Source organism: Tursiops truncatus, chromosome 11 (genome assembly GCF_011762595.2).
Source record: "Tursiops truncatus isolate mTurTru1 chromosome 11, mTurTru1.mat.Y, whole genome shotgun sequence".
Taxonomy (NCBI): domain Eukaryota; kingdom Metazoa; phylum Chordata; class Mammalia; order Artiodactyla; family Delphinidae; genus Tursiops; species Tursiops truncatus.
This window is the reverse complement of record NC_047044.1, coordinates 60,148,087-60,167,906: the sequence shown is the minus strand read 5'-3', so window position 1 is coordinate 60,167,906 and position 19,820 is coordinate 60,148,087. Positions and strand designations below refer to the sequence as shown.

General features: G+C 44.5%; 1 protein-coding gene across 3 annotated transcripts; it reads right to left on the bottom strand.

Moving 5' to 3' along the window:
- Positions 1–235: 235 nt before the first annotated feature.
- AAAS (aladin WD repeat nucleoporin) lies at positions 236–19,467 on the bottom strand. 3 transcript variants are annotated; one of them, XM_033866615.2, is made up of 16 exons: positions 19,225–19,467; positions 10,668–10,795; positions 8,283–8,338; positions 7,879–7,970; positions 7,637–7,683; positions 7,283–7,381; positions 6,818–6,961; positions 2,488–2,608; positions 2,022–2,146; positions 1,774–1,834; positions 1,530–1,620; positions 1,208–1,301; positions 1,053–1,120; positions 816–897; positions 620–704; positions 236–490 (listed from the first exon to the last, which is right to left on the bottom strand). In XM_033866615.2, the coding sequence occupies exons 1-16, from the start codon at positions 19,450–19,452 to the stop codon at positions 263–265; spliced, it is 1,749 nt and encodes a 582-aa protein (XP_033722506.1). In that variant the 5' UTR covers positions 19,453–19,467; the 3' UTR covers positions 236–262. The 3 variants fall into 3 exon arrangements, with proteins under 3 accessions (XP_033722506.1, XP_033722507.1, XP_033722508.1); XM_033866616.2 differs by lacking the exon at positions 19,225–19,467 and adding an exon at positions 18,762–18,986; XM_033866617.2 differs by lacking the exons at positions 10,668–10,795; positions 19,225–19,467 and adding an exon at positions 18,762–18,955.
- Positions 19,468–19,820: the final 353 nt, after the last annotated feature.

The window sequence follows — 19,820 nt, the reverse complement described above, 5'->3', positions numbered from 1 at the left end:
TGAAACTTGGGAAAAGTACAACATCTGTTATGTGCCAGAGCCTGTGCTAGGTATTTTCTCAGCTTTGCTTTCCAAATCGTTTGGAAACTCTGCAGTTTCTAAGGGTAAATAACTTGACCAAATTCACAAGAAATGACTAAAAAGTGAAAGAGCCAAGATCTTAACCCAAAGTCCACGGCTTCTTCTTCTTCAGTATACCCCAATGTTGGGTAAAGATAAGAGTCTCATAATCGAATGGAAAACAAAAAAAGGACACTTTTTATTATTGAATGCGGGAGTGAGGGGAGTGGGGCCGACCAAGGGGTGGCCCTGGGAGAGGGTCCCAAGGGGCAGAGGTTGGGGACGTCTCAGTAAAGAGGGGCAGATCATGAATAGAGCCTCCGCCCCCAGCTGGGGGCTCTTGAGTTCGGCCAAGCACTGGGCTAAAACGTGGAAACTGGGCATTGACAAAGTACAGAGGGATGTGGGCGATCCGGCCCGTGGACCAGCACTGCAGAGAGAGGGGAAAGCAAAGTCTGACCAGTCTGAGCCCAAAGAAGGCCATACAGCAGAGCCACACAGCAGCTGCAGCCCTTGCTCCTCAGCCCACTCCTGCAACCACAGCAGCTGGCCTACTCACCACGCTGAGCAGAGCTCCTTTGTTGAAGGAAGGATGGAAAGTGATGAGCTGGGCCTGGGCTCCTGGCTCCCCCTGGACAGCGCCACTAGGGGCAGAAGGAAAGGTGAGCAGGCTGCTGGAGGCAGAAGGCAGGTGTAGAGGGTATGGGTTTGGTATGGGAGGCCGGGGGGGGGGACCACACCTGCCCAGCACCTACCAAGGAAGTAGCTCAAACACAGGGCTGTTTCGAGTGCGAAAAAGGAGGATGACTGGTTTACCATTCTGGACCCGTGGATTTCCTGTAAGAAGTGGATACAGGGATAGGAAGGAACTCTGGAGGCAGAATCCCAGGGTAGGGGCAGGGGCAGAGAAGAACTGCAGCCAGGGCCTGGAAACAGTCAATTAATGGGAAGATGGTGCGGCCGGAGCAAAGGCCTCCCTCCCCTCCTCTTACCTTTCATGAGCACAGCCAGCCGCTCCCCACTTGGGTCCCAGACCATGGAGTGAGCCTCTCCCCCAAGCCTGTGGGTCAGAACAGCAGGTTGGGAGGGCTCAGCGTGGTCCCTCCCAGCTTTGTCTCACTGCCCCTCCCTCGCCCACCCAGCTCACCTTTCCTCTCCATCTGGTGTCTGTACTGTCGTCTCAGACAGATCTGCCACAATCGTAGCTGACTTCGCGCCTCCAACGCACCCCTTTCGCTCACCTGCGGATCAGGGCAGAGGCTCTTAAGGACAAGAAAGGGGCCTCCCACTGGCCCCTGCCTCCTCTCCATCACAGGCATCAACACCTCTCAAGGCTCCCAAGCTTATTCCTTTTTTTTTTTCCCCAAGTTTCTTCCCTTTATCCTTCAGAGCAGCATATTCCAGATGGTTCCTGTCTCCCTCCGACTACCCCAGATGTTGTGCATCCAGAAGTGTTTCCCTGGACTCACCACAACGTTCTGGGAACGACAAGGAGTAAATCAATGGTTCCCCCAACACAGTGAACAGCAGGCGGTTTCCATCAGGACTCCAGCAGCCAGTCTGGGGTCAGGGAGCAAAAGGCAGGGAAAGAGTGGTCTATGGGAATACAGGAGGGAAGCACACGAGGAAGAGAAGTAGAGGAGGTGGGGGGACACGCCTGGGGGAGCAGGGCCCACCTCCGCCCCCGCTCCTGAGACGCACAGTCCCTCCTACCTGACATCGCCCTGATAGGGTAGGCCACCGCTCACAAGTCCACATCTGGGCCTCCCAGACTCTGTGCCAAAGAGAGGCAGGTCACAGCTTAGGAACTCTAGGTGTCACAGCCTGGACTTCCCTTCCTGTCAGTCCCACATTCAGGTGAATGGGAACGCGGACAGAAGGTTGTGGCACTCGCAGTTCCAGGAGCCTAGTGCCTTTCTCTAGGTCGTTCCTGCCCCCCTCCCCGCCCTCCCCCTACTCACCGAAAGAGAGCTGAAGGAGTGGTAGCCAGGACTTTGCTGCCATCCGGGGACCAGAGCAGGTTGGTAACCCCACCTCCCCGAAACCAGGGAAGGGGAACACAGGTCTCTGTTGAGACATCCCATACCTAGGAGAAAGGGGAAGAGAGTGAGACAGGGGAGACTCAAGCATCCCTACCATCCCACGGGGGGCCGCCCTTCCTTAAGGTACAAAGAACCAGAGGGGAGGACGTGGGAAAGGGACAGTTAAAACAGGAGGAAATAGGGTTATGTCTATACTGACAGCAGGCAGAAATCTACATCTGAGGAGTCAGGCTGGTGCAGCACCTTTCCCTGGATATGTTTAAGATTGAATGGACAGCTGTTCCTCTCCTTCCCCCAGGGTATTTCCCACCACCAGGCAAAGAAAGCTCTCTCCTCAAGTCTGGGGTGGCTGAAATGACCAGAAGAGGCGTGGGGACCAACTCACCAGGATGGCAGCGTCCACAGGTGAAGCTGAGAGTAGCCGACCCCCACTGGGGGCCCAGGCCAAGCTGGTGACAGGCGTGTGCCCAGGGTGAGAGAGCACTTGGGCACAGCCGGAAGAGGGTCTGCCGAGGGGAAACGGGGTGTGGAGTTAGAAGACAACAGGAAGAAAGCCCATGATTCTATTCCCCTGCCTCCTCCTGCTAAAACTTCCCAATCCCAATGGCCCCTCTGAGTTCAAATCCAGGTTGGGGAAAATGAATAAGGATCATGGAAGTTAAAGAAAAAGAAGGAAGGAAGGGCAGTCACTATCAGGAGGTCCAGAAAGGAAAACAGGTGAAAGGGACAAAAAAGCCTGAACGAGACAAAAACTTTTGACCAGTAAAGCTAGAAGGTACTGGGCTGGGGAGATGCATGTTCTGCTCTAGATGAGAGCCCTCTCCCCACAGGACCATCCTGCCTGGAGCATGGGATAATCCATGCCATCACTTCAAGGTTCCAATCTCTTCTCTTCCTACAGTTATCCACCACTCTCCAGGATTCAGCCTGTGCTCCTAACTCTGTCTTTCTGCCTTTCCTTGTCAGAATCAGCTTCCCTCCCCGGCGCTCCCACATCAAAGATGGCGCACGTGGCAAACCCCCCCCCCCCCCCCACTAAACTGGGAACTAGTTGAGGGGCCCCGGCTGTGTCCGTCAGCTCTGTATCTCCAGAGCCACATTCTTGGCCTGACAGGTACAGGCTACTAGCCAAATTAATGCCACCTTGTCCTTTCTCCTCCCAACTATACCCCCCTTAAGCTCTAATGAGATCTTAGGTCACCAGTCTACAACTAACTCTCTTAACTTTACAATACATCAGTTTACAGAGATCCATCTCATTCTTTTCAGTGGCCCCACTGCATTCCACTGAATAGATGAACTACAATTTACTCAGTCAGGCCACCACAAATGGATATTTCAGCTGTTACAAACGGTACTGCAAAAAATATTCCCTATATCTTTATGTACTCGTCATTATTTGTGTAGAATAGAGTATTAAAGTGGAATTGCAGGTAAAAAAAGGCTTGAACCTTTCAAAAGATAAATATGCCAACAAATATATTCTGAAAAGTTTGTACCACAATATACTCTACCTGTAGTTTTCCTAGTCTTGCTAGTATTGGATATTATCAAACATTTCAACTTTAATAATACTAGCATACTGGGAACTCCCTGGTGGTCCAGTGGTCAGGACTCCACGCTCTCACTGCTGAGGGCCAGGGTTCAATCCCCAGTCAGGGAACTAAGACCCCACAAGCCTGACGGTGCAGCCAAAAAAATAATAATTATCATACTATAATTCTGAATGGGCCAAAAAGCATTCTATACATTCTTCTAGTCCTTTTATTTATTTATTTTTACATTTAGTTCTTTTGTCTGCTTGGAATTTATTTGTATATAAAATGTAAAGCAAGGACAAACTGTATTGTTTTCTAAATAGATAGCCAATTATGCCAAAACCACTAAAAAAAAACAAAACAAAAACTACTCTATTGCAATGCAAATCCAAATTCATCATATATTAAATTTCCATAAATTCTTAGATCTGTTCCTGAATGTTGTTCTGTTACACTGATCTGTTTGATCTTATGCCAATAACTTTCTGTTACTATAACTTCATAAAATATTTCAATACCTGGTAGGGCAAATCTCCTCTCAATATGCTTCCTTTTCAAACTTTTCTTGGCAATCCTTCCACATTTATTCTTTCATAAAAACTCTATTATTTTGTCCAGTTCACAAAAACAAAAACCAGCAGAATTCTGATGGGAAATACACTTAATCTGACATCTTCATGATTAAATTTTCCTACCCAGGAATATAACACATCCCTCCATTAATTAAGCTCTTGTTTAATATTCTTCAACCACTTTCTTCAGATGTCTAACAGATTAAATAAATTTAACAATTTATTCCTAGTAATCTATAGTAATTGTTGTACCTGTTGTAAATAGAACATATTTTCCATTGTAATTTCTCAACTGATTATTGTTGGTACCAAGGGAAGCTATTACATTTTCAGTTTCTTGGATCCAGTTACCTTACTACTTAAATTTCTTATTAGATTAAATAGGTTTTTTTGGTTGAATCTCTTGTCTTATCTAGGTTTAAAATCATATCATCAAATAAAAATAATTTTCTCTTCTTTCACAAGACTTTACCATGTTTCCTTTTCTTGTCTTAACTGCCCTCAAAAGAACCTCCACAAATAATGTTGGTTAATAATGGTGGTAATGACATCTCTGTCTTTATCTTGACATTACTGGAAATACCTTTAGTATTTCCTATTTCACTGTTCAGTATGGTAGCCACTGATTTTGCATATATACTCTTTATGTTTAGGTTGTCTCTTTGTATTCCTGTTTATGTATTCAGCTGAATGTCTGCTTATTGAGAAGGGCATTTATTTATAGAAACACTTTCCTCCTTTAATTTGCAAATGTAACAATCATTTTAATAGACTTCCTAATGGTGAATAGTTTTTAATTTCTGGAATATTCTACTTGGTTACGATTTTTTTTTAAATATGCTTTTGGACTCTATTTGCTAATATTTTATTAAGCATTTTAAAATCTATGCTCAGGGGAGTTCCCTGACAGTCCAGTGGTTAGGACTTCATGCTTTCACTGCCAAGGGCGCAGGTTCAGTCCCTGGTCAGTATATCAAATACATAACTAAAGATCTACTGTATAGCACAGGGAACTCTACTCAATACTCTGTAATGGCCTATATGGAAAAGAATCTAAAAAAAGAGTGGATATATGTCTATGTATAACTGATTCACTTTGCTGTACAGCAGAAACTAACACAACATTGTAAATTGACTATACTGCAATAAAAATTTAAAACAAAAAAACCCCCTGGTCGGGGAACTAAGATCCCACAAGCCACGAGGCATGGTGAGGAAGTAAAGTAAGGAAGGAGGGAAGGAGGGAAGTAAGTAAATAAATAAATAAAATCTATGCTCAAATATTTTCTTTCTTATACCACCTATTGTCAGGTTAGGTTACATTAGGTTTATGGAAATAAATCAGGATGGGGACTTCCCTTATGGTCCAGTGGTTAAGAATACACCTTCCAACTCAGGGGACGTGGGTTCGAGCCCTGGTCAGGGAACTAAGATCTCACATGCCGTGGGGCAACCAAGCCCGTGTGCTCTAGAGCCTGTGTGCCACAACTAGAGAGCCCATGCACCGCAATGAAAGATCCCGCATGCCACAACAAAGATTCCGAGTGCCACAACTAAAGACCCGCACAGCCAAATAAATAAATAATATATATATATATTTTAAAAAAGATTTGTATAAAAAGAAAGAAATCAGGATTGATCCTGGGACAGAAAGAGGACATTAATGAGAAAACTGGTGAAATTAGAACAAAGTTTGGAGTTTAGTTAATAACAATGTACAAATGTCAGTTTCTTAGTTTTGACAAATCTAACATGGTTATATCAGACGTTAACGATGATGTGAAAGGTATACCAAAACTCTACTATCTTTGCAGCTTTTCTAAAAATCTAAAATTATGCACAAAGTTTATTAAAAGGAAAATAAATCAGGAGGCTTTCCAAATTTTTTATGATCTGGATTAGTTCAGATAACATGGAGATTATCTTTTCTTTGACAATTAGATAGAACTCTCATAAAACCATCTCAGCCTGGCATCTTTTTTTAGGGGTAGAGCTCATCCGTTTTACTTGCTTCTACAGTCCACTTTGATAACATATATTTTGCTAGACAAACATTTCCTTTAGGTTTTCAAATCTGTTAGTCTAAACTTATATATAATATGCTCAATAATTCTATTTTCTTCCATATTTGCGGTTATCTCTCCTTTCCCATTTTGAAAATAGTGTACTTTGATTTTCTATTTTACCTTATTAAGGCTGGCCAAAAGGTTTTCTTCTTTATTCATAATTTAAAGAACCAGTTTCTGGTTTTATATTTAGTTAGTCCTCATGGGGATTTTTTCCAATTTCATCGGTTTCAGCTTTTATCCATATTAATTCCCTTCCCCCTTTCCTTTAAACCTACATCTGGCAGTCCTCTGAAAGAGACAGTCTTTCCAATCCATGATCCATAGGTACAAACTCCCCACAATCCCAGAAGCCCCCAGTTCTGTCCCTTTCTCTAGATTAGATCTTCTCAGCACCTCCACCTTGGCCTTAGGTCTGCTTCTCCCGTAGCCCTGGGAAGTGCTGTGAGGGAAAAGAACTTCTCCTTCCAGACCTCCTCACCACACCAGCATGGCCACGACCCTCAGGCCAAGGTAAGAGAGAGACAGCTGGGACTCACCGGGTAGATAAGGACGTGGGGTCCAGGGTCCAGATGAGAATGCAGCTCTGGCAGGCCACAGCCAAGACGGAGGCACTGAGGGGCTTCCAGGCCAGGGCCGCCACATTTCGCTGCAGCCGGTGCTTCAGGGAGGGGACTATAGTGCTGGGGTGAAAGGGGAGGGGATGGGGTCAAAGCAGGGACACTAAGGCGCAGCGACCTGAGTTGTGGTTGAGGAGGGAAATCCAGAGAGAAAGCTGATCATCCAGGGCCTGTGGGTATTGTGGGACAGAGGACAGGATAAAGACTGGATCTGGAAAGAGGACGCATCCAGTTGTGGGGCTTCCCTGACCCCAGTTCTGGAAGGAGCCATGGACCAGGCCCAGGAACTGCAGGACTCCCTGGGCACCAAGGCTGGAGAAGGAAGTGGGGACTGACCGATGGAGAATGAAGACTCCGAGTCCACCCAGCGTGCCCCACACATACCTGTTGGCATTATACACACGGATGGAGTCATCTAGCAGGGCCACCGCAAACTTGTTGGTGTGTGGGTGCCACGCAAAGACCCTCAAGCAGCAGCTGGACCTGGGGCAGGAGTGAGGGTGAGGAGTCCCGACCTGCACCTCGCCATTCCCGGCCCAGAGCTCGGGTTCCCTTCTGTGTGAGGACACTATTATTTTTCACTGCTTTTCTTTCTTTTTGGGGGCGGTAGGAGGGAGAATGTGGGGAGCAGTCAGGAAAGGGGTATGAGGAGTCTCTGCCTTGATTTCCCTCTCCCCAGAAGAAGTTCCAAGGTTCAGGACTTGCTTCCCACAATAGCTCCAGAGCTTGTACACTCACCAGTTTGTGACTTGAGCGAATTCAGCAATCAGATCTTCACTCCTGAGCTGTAATAACAAAGCGGATAGAGGTTGCACTGGGAAAAAAGGAGCTTATCCCCTCGATGCTCCCACAAGGGAGCTGCACCATTCATACCCTCTGCAGTCTTCTCATCACACCCTGACCCTAAGACATAGGAAGTGGAGAGGGGGTGGGAGTGGGGGAGCAGCAGCCAGGGAGGGCCGGGGGGAAGCCAAACTTACAGACAGATGGGGAAACAGAGACCCATGGAGGGAGGAGGCCCATCGACAGAGTGCCAGGGCCCAGCTGGATGCCGTCTTCACCCACTCAAACACTGTGGGGTTGAGAAAGCAGCTGTGATTAAACCATTCACAGGGTTCTCACTGGGCACCCTCCTAGGTGAGGGACGAGCAAGGGCAAGCACTCCCCAGATCCTTCCACCCAACAAGTGCTCCGGACACCCACTCTATGGTATGGGGGTAGGTAGAGGGGAAGAGAAGATGGTACCAGCAGAGTCAAATGGGCTGGGAAATACAGGGCTAAAGGGAAAGGCGCTGGGCCAACAGGTATTGGGATGAATTAGGGGGAATATGGACGGGAGATGGCAACCATAAAACTAGAGAAGGCTAGAGGTAAACACACTTACCCTCCTCCTCTGAGTCTGCAATTTCATTCAGCACACCAAAAAGTCCCACATCACGCCTGAACAGGAGAGGGAGCTGTGAGTCACTCTGATCCCTTCAGTCTGCTCTCTAAGTTCATCTATTCATTCACTCAATAAACATGTATTAAAAATAACACTCACACTTAATGAGTGACAACTATGTGACATGTACTTTATATAGTCCTTTCATTGTACCCATGAGAGGACAATATATAAATTGTCCACCAGTGAGGCAACTAAGGCTCAGAGCTCTTTCAGGGCTTTGTGCACAGATCAAGGAGTCAAGACTTGCCCTAAGGGACTTCCCTGGTGGCACAGTGGTTAAGAATCCATCTGCCAATGCAGGGGACACGGGTTCAAGCCCTGGTCCAGAAAGATCCCACATGCCGCGGAGCAACTAAGCCCGTGCGCCACAACTACTGAGCCTGTGCTCTAGAGCCTGCGAGCCACAACTACTGAGCCCGAGTGCCTAGAGCCCGTGCTCCGCAACAAGAGAAGCCGCCGCAATGAGAAGCCCATGCACTGCAACGAAGAGTTGCCCCCGCTCACTGCAACTAGAGAAAACTCACACGCAGCAACAAAGACCCAACGCAGCCAAAAATAAATTTTATAGATTTAGAAAAAATAGATCGATTGATAAACAATAGATTTATAAAAAATAATAATAAAATAAATTTACGAAACAAATTATTAAAAAAAAAAAAGACGCCCTAAGATAGTGAATGGAAAACCACAGAAAGAGTTTAAGCTGAGGAATAAACTGATCACACTGGCATTTTAGAAAGATCAGTCTGGCTGCAGATTAGAGGGGGAAAAGAATGGAGAGAAAGAAATGGGTTAAGAGGCTACTTCAGGAATCTAGAAGAAAGGCCAAAGTGGCCTGAACCACTGGGGATGGAGAAAAGACAGATTTGAGTGCTCGAGGAAGTAGAATGGACAGGATTGGAGGACTAATTAGACATTAGTAAGGGAAAGAGCAATATCAAGGGAAATACGCAGGTGATAATTATAGCATCTAATACTGCTTACACTGTGCCAGGGCTGGGCTAGATGCGTCACATGCATCATCTAATTCAGCCTTTATCACAACCCTACAAAATAGGTATTGTTATCATCAGCATTTTTAGATGAGAGAACAGAGAGTGTGAAGAGGTTAATTATCAAAGGTGAACTAAGTAGGAAATAGCAGAGTCAGGATTCAACCTGTCTGCCTGCCCCAGAGCCTACATTCAAACCACTTGCTTCTATATGACTAGGAAGGCTATTCCTTGAGATGAAAATCACAAGGAAGAAGCCAGCTTAGAGAGGAAAATGAAGAGATTGATTTTGAACAAGCTGAGTGTATGAAGCCTGTGGAATATCTCTAACCGAGGGTGTTGGGCAGACAAGTGAACACCCAGGTGTGGAGCATCAATCACAAGTCCAGCCTAGGGACACCAACATTTAAGAGAGAGCAGGAGGCTTCCCTGGTGGCGCAGTGGTTGAAAGTCTGCCTGCCGATGCAGGGGACGCGGGTTCGTGCCCCGGTCTGGGAAGATCCCACATGCCGCGGAGCGGCTGGGCCCATGAGCCATGGCCGCTGAGCCTGCGCGTCCGGAGCCTGTGCTCCGCAACGGGAGAGGCCACAACAGTGCGAGGCCCGCGTACCTCATTAAAAAAAAAAAAAAAAAAAAAAGAGAGCAGGAAGAGAAGCAGCAGCTAGAGAGGCAGAAAGTGAGAAAGCACCCAGGACTGAATGGCTTTTCAGACCATGACTTGATGTTTAGCTGCACTCAAGGAGACATGCAAATTAAACTGTAATGCAATATCAAATATCAAAGCTTGATAGCACATGTGTTAGGAAACAGGCACTCTCATACACTGTGTTTGTTTTGTTGATGTTTTTTAATTTTTTTTTTTTTGCGGTACAACCTTGTAAGATAGGCTCCCTTTTACAGATGAAATTGAGGGACAGAGTGATTAAGTAACTTGACCAAGGTCACACAGCTAAAAAGTGGCACAGCCAGGAATTCAATCCAGGCTTCACTCCTACATGTGCAAAATGAATGACCTATGTATGAGATTATTCGCTGCAACCTTATACCTAACCTTGCTGAGCTTCAAGTAAAGGCTCAGAAAGTAATAATGACATAAGGAGGGAACAGGTTCACAGAATTAAACCAAAAAGGAAAGCAAGTCACTGGAGTTGAAATGGAACTACTGTTGCACAGCCTTGACTTCCACAAAAAGGACTGATAATTTGATATGCTGAATGATACACAGCTCTGAGCTAGAGAGGGCTGGGAGGCCAAGGCAGAGGGGGTGGTGACCTCATTGCCTCCAGGATCTGCAGACCACTGGCCCAAGAGACCCTTTGCCATGTCTCACCAAATGTTGATGCATCTCTTCCACACTTGTTCCCGGTGGTGGATGAAGGCCGTTCTTGTGCCATGGTCCAACCTCCCAGGGGTCTTCAGGGGATCCTTAGTAAGGTTTAGGACAGGAAGATTGATCCACTAGAGCCAGAAATGAGATATGACAGTGAGTCAGTCTCTTCCCTAATCTCTACTGAACGTCCTGCCATCTCCAACCCTCGGCAGGGCTGAGGGTAAGAGGCTCCAGAGACCTGTTTCCCATTTCCACAAATATAACACTTGTGGAGAGGGGCGGAGTCAAGATGGCATACTAGAAGGATGTGGAATTCGTGTCTCCTCACAACTAGGGCACCTACCAGGCACCGCTGGGGAACCATGGACACCTAAGGGGACAGGAGTAACCCCCAGCAACCAGTTGCTTCAACTATAGTTTTATTTTTCCTAATATATTTTTTATCTTTCTAATTTTATTTTGTTTCTTATTCTTTGATATTGTACTGCTCCTTTTTCTCTTTCTTTTTTTTTTTTTTACCATGCCACGAAGCTTGCAAGACCCTGGTTCCCAGGCCAGAGGTCGGGCCCGAGCTCCTGTGCTGGGAGCTCCGAGTCCAAACCGCTGGACTAACAAAGAACCTCAGGAATATTAATCAGAGTGAGGCCTCCCGGAGGTCCTCATCTCGGCACCAACTGCCTGCAAACTCTATCCAACTGCCTGCAAACTCCAGTGCTGGACGTCTCAGGCCAAACAACCAGTAAGACAGGAATACAGCACCACCATCAAAAAGAGAAAAAAAAAAAAAAAGAAACGACAAAAAAAATACTTTACAGGGCTTCCCTGGTGGCGTAGTGGTTGAGAATCTGCCTGCTAATGCAGGGGACACGGGTTTGAGCCCTGGTCTGGGAGGATCCCACATGCCACAGAGCAACTAGGCCCGTGAGCCACAACAACTGAGCCTGCATGTCTGGAGCCTGTGCTCCGCAACAAGAGAGGCCACAACAGTGAGATGCCCGCACACCGCGATGAAGAGTGGCCCCGCTTGCCACAACTAGAGAAAGCCCTCATACAGAAACGAAGACGCAACACAGCAAAAATACAATAAATTAATTAATAAACTCCTACTCCCAACATCTTCTTTAAAAAAAAAAAAAAGTTACAGACAAAGGAGCAAGGTAAAAACCTACAAGACCAAATAAATGAAGATGAAATAGGCAACCTACCTGAAAAAGAATTCAGAGTAATGATAGTAAAGATGATCCAAAATCTTGGAAACAGAATGGAAAAAATACAAGAAACATTTAACAAGGATCTAGAAGAACTAAAGAGCAAACAAACAGTGATGAACAACACAATTACTGAAATTAAAAATACTCTAGGGGGGGCTTCCCTGGTGGCGCAGTGGTTGAGAGTCCGCCTGCTGATGCAGGGGACACGGGTTCGTGCCCCGGTCCGGGAAGATCCCACATGCTGTGGAGCAACTAAGCACGTGTGCCATGGCCGCTGAGCCTGCGCGTCCAGAGCCCGTGCTCGGCAACGGGAGAGGCCACAACAGTGAGAGGGCTGCGTACCGCGAAAAAAAAGAAAAATACTCTAGGGGCTGGACTTACCTGGTGGCGCAGTGGTTGAGAATCCACCTGCCAATGCAGGGGACATGGGCTCGACCTCTGGTCCGGGAAGATCCCACATGCCGTGGAGCAACTAAGCCCGTGCACCACAACTACTGAGCTTGTGCTCTAGAGCCCATGAGCCACAACTACTGGACCTGCGTGCTGCAAACTACTGAAACCCATGCGCCTAGAGCCCATGCTCCACAATGAGAGAAGCCACCGCAATGAGAAGCCTGTGCACTGCAACGAAGAGTAGCCCCTGCTCGCTGCAACTAGAGAAAGCCTGTGCACAGCAACGAAGACCCAACACAGCCAAAAATAAATAAATAAAATAAATATATTAAAAAAAATACTCCAGAAGGAATCAATAACAGAATAACTGAGGCAGAAGAATGGATAAGTGAGCTGGAAGATAAAATGGTGGAAATAACTGCCAGGGAGCAGAATAAAGAGAAAAAAGAATGCAAAGAAATGAGGACGGTCTCAGAGACCTCTGGGACAACAGAAACGCACCAACATTCGAATTATAGGGGTGCCAGAAGAAGAAGAGAAAAAGAAAGAGGCTGAGAAAATATCTGAAGAGATTATACTTGAAAATTTCCCTAACATGGGAAAGGAAACAGTCGATTAAGTCTGGGAAGCACAGAGAGTACCATACAGGATAAACCCAAAGAGAAACACAACGAGACAAATATTAATGAAACTATCAAAAATTAAATACAAGAAAAAATACTAAAAACAGCAAGGGAAAAGCAACAAATAACATACAAGGGAATCCCCATAAGGTTAACAGCTGATTTTTCAGCAGAAACTCTGCAAGCCAGAAGGGGGTGGCAGGACATATTTAAAGTGATGAAAGGGAAAAATCTACAAACAAGATTACTCTACTCAGCAAGGATCTCATTCAGATTCAATGGAGAAATTAAAACCTTTACAGATAAGCAAAAGTTAAGAGAATTCAGCACCACCAAACCAGCACAAATGCTAAAGGAACTTCTCTAGGCAGGAAACACAAGAGAAGGAAAAGACCTACAAAAACAAACCCTAAACAATTAAGAACATGGTAATAGGAACATACATATTGATAATTACCTTAAACGTAAATGGATTAAATGTTCCAACCAAAAGACATAGACTGGCTGAATGGATACAAAAACAAGACCCATACATATGCTGTCTACAAAAGACCCACTTCAGACCTAGGGACACATACAGACTGAAAGTGAAGGGATGGAAAAAGATATTCCATGCAAATAGAAATCAAAAGAAAGCTAGAATAGCAATCCTCATATCAGACAAAATAGACTTTAAAACAAAGACTAGGGGCTTCCCTGGCGGTGCAGTGGTTAAGAACCTGCCTGCCAATGCAGGGGATATGGGTTTGAGCCCTGGTCCGGGAAGATTCCCACATGCCGTGGAGCAACAAGGCCCATGCACCACAACTATTGAGCCTGCGCTCTAGAGCCTGCAAACCACAACTACTGAAGCCTGCACACCGCAACTACTGAAGACCACGTGCCTAGAGCCCGTGCTCTGCAACAAGAGAAGCCACTGCAATGAGAAGCCCGCACACCACAACGAAGAGTAGCCCCCGCTCGCCACAACTAGAGAAAGCCTGCGTGCAGCAACGAAGACCCAATGCAGCCAAAAATAAATTAAAACAAAAAAAACAAACACTATTACAAGAGACAAAGAAGGACACTACATAATGATCAATGGATCAATCCAAGAAGAAGATATAACAATTGTAAATATTTATGCACCCAACATAGGAGCACCTCAATACATAAGGCAAATGCTAACAGCCATAAAAGGGGAAATAGTAACACAATAATAGTAGGGGACTTTAACACCTGACTTTTACCAATGGACAGATCATCCAAAATGAAAATAAATAAGGAAACACAAGCTTTAAATGATACATTAAACAAGATGGACTTAATTGATATTTATAGGACACTGCATCCAAAAACAACAGAATACACTTTCTTCTCAAGTGCTCATGGAACATTCTCCAGGATAGATCATATTCTGGGTCACAAATCAAGCCTTGGTAAATTTAAGAAAACTGAAATCGTATCAAGTATCTTTTCCGACCACAACGTTATGAGACTAGATATCACCTACAGGAAAAATTTAAAAATACAAACACGTGGAGGCTAAATAATATGCTACTAAATAACCGAGAGACCACAGAAGAAATCAAAGAGGAAATCAAAAAATACCTAGAAACAAATGACAATGAAAACACAACAACCCAAAACATATGGGATGCAGCAAAAGCAGTTCTAAGAGGGAAGTTTACAGCAATACAACCTTACCTCAAGAAACAAGAAAAATCTCAAATAAAGAACCTAACCTTACACCTAAAGCAATTAGAGGAAGAAGAACCAAAAAAAAACTCAAAGTTAGCAGAAGGAAAGAAATCATAAAGATCAGATCAGAAATAAATGAAAAAGAAATGAAGGAAACAATAGCAAAGATCAAGAAAACTAAAAACTGGTTCTTTGAGAAGATAAACAAAATTGATAAACCATTAGCCTGACTCATCAAGAAAAAAAGGGAGACGACTCAAATCAACAGAATTAGAATGAAAAAGGAGAAGTAACAACTGATGCTGCAGAAATACAAAGGATCATGAGAGATTACTACAAGCAACTATATACCAATAAAATGGACAACCTGGAAGAAATGGACAAATTCTTAGAAAAGCACAACCTTCTGAGACTGAACCAGGAAGAAACAGAAAATATAAACAGACCAATCACAAGCACTGAAATTGAAACTGCGATTAAAAAACTTCCAACAAACAAAAGCCCAGGACCAGATGGCTTCACAGGCGAATTCTATCAAACATTTAGAGAAGAGATAACACCTATCCTTCTCAAACTCTTCCAACATATAGCAGAGGGAGGAACACTCCCAAACTCATTCTATGAGGCCACCATCACCCTGATACCAAACCAGACAAAGATGTCACAAAATAAGAAAACTACAGGCCAATATCTCTGATGAACACAGATGCAAAAATCCTCAACAAAATACTAGCAAACAGAATCCAACAGCACATTAAAAGGTTCAAACACCATGATCAAGTGGGGTTTATCTCAGGAATGCAAGGATTCTTCAATATACACAAATTAGTCAATGTGATACATCACATTAACAAAATGAAGGATAAAAACCACATGATAGTCTCAATAGATGCAGAAAAAGCTTTTGACAAAATTCAACACCCATTTATGATAAAAACTCTCCAGAAAGTAGGCATAGAGGGAACCTACCTCAACATAATAAAGGCCATATATGACAAACCCACAGCCAACATTGTTCTCAATGGTGAAAAATTGAAACCATTTCTTCTCAGATCAGAAACAAGACAAGGCTGCCCACCTTCACCACCATTATTCAACATAGTTTTGGAAGTTTTAGCCACAGCAATCAGAGAAGAAACAGAAATAAAAGGAATCCAAATCGGAAAAGAAGAAGTAAAACTGTCACTGTTTGCAGATGACATGATACTATATAGAGAGAATCCTAAAGATGCTACCAGAAAACTACTACTAATCAATGAATGTGGTAGAGTAGCAGGATACAAAATTAATGCAGAGAAATCTCTTGCATTCCTATAAACTGATGATGAAAAATCTGAGAGAGAAATTAAGGAAACACTCCCATTTACCACTGCAACAAAAAGAATAAAATACCTAGGAATAAACCTACCTAAGGAGACAAAAGACCTGTATTCAGAAATCTATAAGACACTGATGAAAGAAATTAAAGATGATACAAACAGATGGAGAGATATACCATGTTCTTGGATTGGAAGAATCAACATTGTGAAAATGACTATACTACCCAAAGCAATCTACAGATTCAATGCAATCCCTATCAAATTACCAATGGCATTTTTCACACAACTAGAACAGAAAATTGCACAATTTGTAGGGAAACACAAAAGACCCTGAATAGCCAAAGCAATCTTGAGAAAGAAAAATGGAGCTGGACAAATCAGGCTTCCGGACTTCAGATTATAGTACAAAGCTACAGTAATCAAGACAGTATGATACTGGCACAAAAACAGAAATACAGATCAATGGAACAGGACAGAAAGCCCAGAGACAAACCCATGCACATATGGTCACCTTATCTTTGAGAAAGGAGGCAAGAATATACAGTGGAGAAAAGACAGCCTCTTCAATAAGTGGTGCTGGGAAAACTGGACAGCTACATGTAAAGGAATAAAATTAAAACACTTCCTAACACCATACACAAAAATAAACTCAAAATGGATTAAAGACCTAAATGTAAGGCCAGACACTATAAAACCCTTAGAGGAAAACATAGGCAGAACACTCTATGACGTAAATCACAGCAAGATCCTTTTTGACCCACCTCCTAAAGAAATGGAAATAAAAACAAAAATAAACAAATGGAACCTAATGAAACTTAAAAGCTTTTGCACAGCAAAGGAAACCATAAACAAGACGAAAAGACAACCCTCAGAATGGGAGAAAATATTTGCAAACGAAGCAACTTACAAAGGATTAATCTCCAAAATATACAAGCAGTTCATGCAGCTCAATATCAAAAAAAAACAAACAACCCAATCCAAAAATGGGCAGAAGACCTAAATAGACATTTCTCCAAAGAAGGTATACAGATTGCCAACAAACACATGAAAAGATGCTCAACATCACTAATCATTAGAGAAATGCAAATCAAAACTACAATGAGGTATCACCTCACACCGGTCAGAATGGCCATCATCAAAAAATCTACAACAATAAATGCTGGAGAGGGTATGGAGAAAAGGGAACCCTCTTGCACTGTTGGTGGGAATGTAAATTGATACAGCTAGTATGGAGAACAGTATGGCGGTTCCTTAAAAAACTAAAAATAGAACTACCATATGACCAGCAATCCCACTACTGGGCATACACCCTGAGAAAACCATAATTCAAAAAGAGTCATGTAACACAATGTTCATTGCAGCACTATTTACGATAGCCAGGACCTGGAAGCAACCTAAGTGTCCATCGACAGATGAACAGATAAAGAAGATGTGGGCTTCCCTGGTGGCGCAGTGGTTAAGAATCTACCTGCCAATGCAGGAGACACGGGTTCAAGCCCTGGTCCGGGAAGATCCCACATGTCGCGGAGCAACTAAGTCCGTGAGCCACAACTTCTGAGCCTGCGCTCTAGAGCTTGCGTGCCACAACTACTGAAGCCCGCATGCCACAACTACTGAAGCCCGGGCACCTATAGCCCATGCTCTGCAACAAGAGAAGCTACCACAATGAGAAGCCCATGCACCGCAACGAAGAGTAGCTCCCGCTCGCCACAACTAGAGAAAGCCCGTGCACAGCAACGAAGACCCAATGCAGCCAAAAATAAAATAATAAATTAAATAAATTTTAAAAAATAATAAAGATGTGGCATATATATATATAATGGAATATTACTCAGCCATAAAAAGAAACGAAATTGAGTTATTTGTAGTGAGGTGGATGGACCCAGAGTCTGTCATACAGAGTGAAGTAAGTCAGAAAGAGAAAAACAAATACCGTATGCGAACATATATATAATCTAAAAAAAAAAAAAGATTCTGATGAACCTAGGGGCAGGACAGGAATAAAGACACAGATGTAGAGAATGGACTTGAGGACACAGGGAGGGGGAAGGGTAAGCTGGGACGAAGTGAGAGAGCAACATTAACATATATACACTACCAAATGTAAAACAGATAGCTAGTGGGAAGAAGCTGCATAGCACAGGGTGATCAGCTTGGTGCTTTGCGACCACCTAGAGGGGTGGGATAAGGAGGGTGGGAGGGAGACGCAAGAGGGAGGAGATATGGGGATATACGTATGCATATAGCTGATTCACTTCGTTATACAGCAGAAACTAACACAACGTTGTAAAGCAATTATACTCCAATAAGTATGTTAAAGGAAAAAGAAAAAATATATATATATATAACACTTGTGGGACAGGGAAACAGGTCTTAGCTCCCTTATCTGTAAAACTAGAATAATATTTCATAGGGTTGCTGTGATTAAATCACATTATTAAAACATTTGTGGAGAACACCTGACTCAGAGCCTTTCTTCCAAGCAAACGCTCAATAAATGTAAGTTTCTCTTCCTTTTCCTTCCCAGAAACACCACAGGAAAAAACTCCCCAGGTTGTGCCTTCCCAGTTCTCCCAGATTCTGTACCAACTTTTCAGAAGTCCTCCTGCACCCTCACATCCCCTAGATTCGCCCTCACTCTCCGTTCCCACTAGGCCCGCACCACAGCCCGTCAGCATCCCTTATCCTCCAATCCCAGCTCTTAAATACATCCCAGTCCTTCTATTCTTCCCCAGCCTGAGCCAGGCTATTTCCAATACTCCAGTCTGGGGACCTCGACCCCGCCCCTATCACGTTGCCTCTGCTCCCCCATTCTCTCCGACTCTGCCCCCCTCGCCTGTAGGTCTCCTCCCTCCTCGCCCTGACCACCTGGCCCCGGAAGTCGGGAGGCGGACTCTCATAGCTACTGCCCGTCACCAGCTCGTTATTGTGCTCGTATAGGGTGACTTGTCCCCTAGGCGGCGGCGGAGGGAACAACGCCAGGGAGCACATCCTGCCGGTCCCGAAGACGTCCGGACTGAGCAAACTCCCGGATCCCGCTCCGCCGACTCTTAGTTCCCTGGCTAGATTAGGATGCGTACGGGTTGTCGCCTGGGACAAACTGCTATGCAAAGCTCAACGGAAGTGAATGGAAGAGTAACGGAGAAGAAGGACGCATGCGCAGTCCGGGACAGACTTCCGGCGTCCTCGCGCGCTGCCTGGCGGCCGGAGGGGGCCGGTGTAAACACGTCCGTAGGGCAGACCACTATTTAAGGGTCGGAGCGTTTTTTTGTTTCCTGTGAGACTGCTGTTTTTCCCAGTTCCGAATTCCTCAACACGCTCTCCTACTCACTCTCAGCACTCGAAAAGTCCAAAATAAGCCACGTTCAGGGCAGTACCCAATTAAACTCTCCCAGGATTGTGTCAGGGGCAGCTGGCTGGAAAGTTGAGGGAAAGCCTCCGGAAGGCGGAAAGTCAGGCGGGAGGCCTTGGGAGGGAGAGTGCAGTGCCCGCCGGAACCTAGAGCCCACGGGGTTAGGCCTCCTAGAAGGAAAAGTGGGAACAGTTGGGAAATTAACATTTCCTGAGCACTTATTATGGTAAGTGCTTGTATAATCTTTACAACAACTCCATGAGATGGGTACTGTTATATCACCATAAGGAAAGAGGCACAGGGAGATCGGACCTAAAAATACCAAAACCTGTATAAGGCATTCTGACTACAGAATGAAAGTGAGATTGAGAGGAGAGGGGCAAAAACAAGTAAAGAGGATTAAGAGGTACAAACTACAAGGTATTAAATAAATAAATTACAACGATGTAATGTACAGCACGGGAATATTGCCAATATTTTATAACTTTGTATGGAGTATAATCTATAAAAATATCAAATCATTGTGTTGTACACCTGAAACTAATATAATATCGTAAATCAATTTTTTAAAACAA

Bases quoted from the DNA above. Each gene is read 5' to 3' on its own strand.
- AAAS (XM_033866615.2), bottom strand. From the start codon at position 19,452: ATGTTAATTTCCCAACTGTTCCCACTTTTCCTTCTAGGAGGCCTAACC. The intron at 1,835-2,021 runs GTGAGTAGGGGG...TCTTTGGCACAG, and splicing joins ACTCCTTCAGCTCTCTTTCG to AGTCTGGGAGGCCCAGATGT. The intron at 898-1,052 runs GTAAGAGGAGGG...CACTTCTTACAG, and splicing joins GCTGGCTGTGCTCATGAAAG to GAAATCCACGGGTCCAGAAT.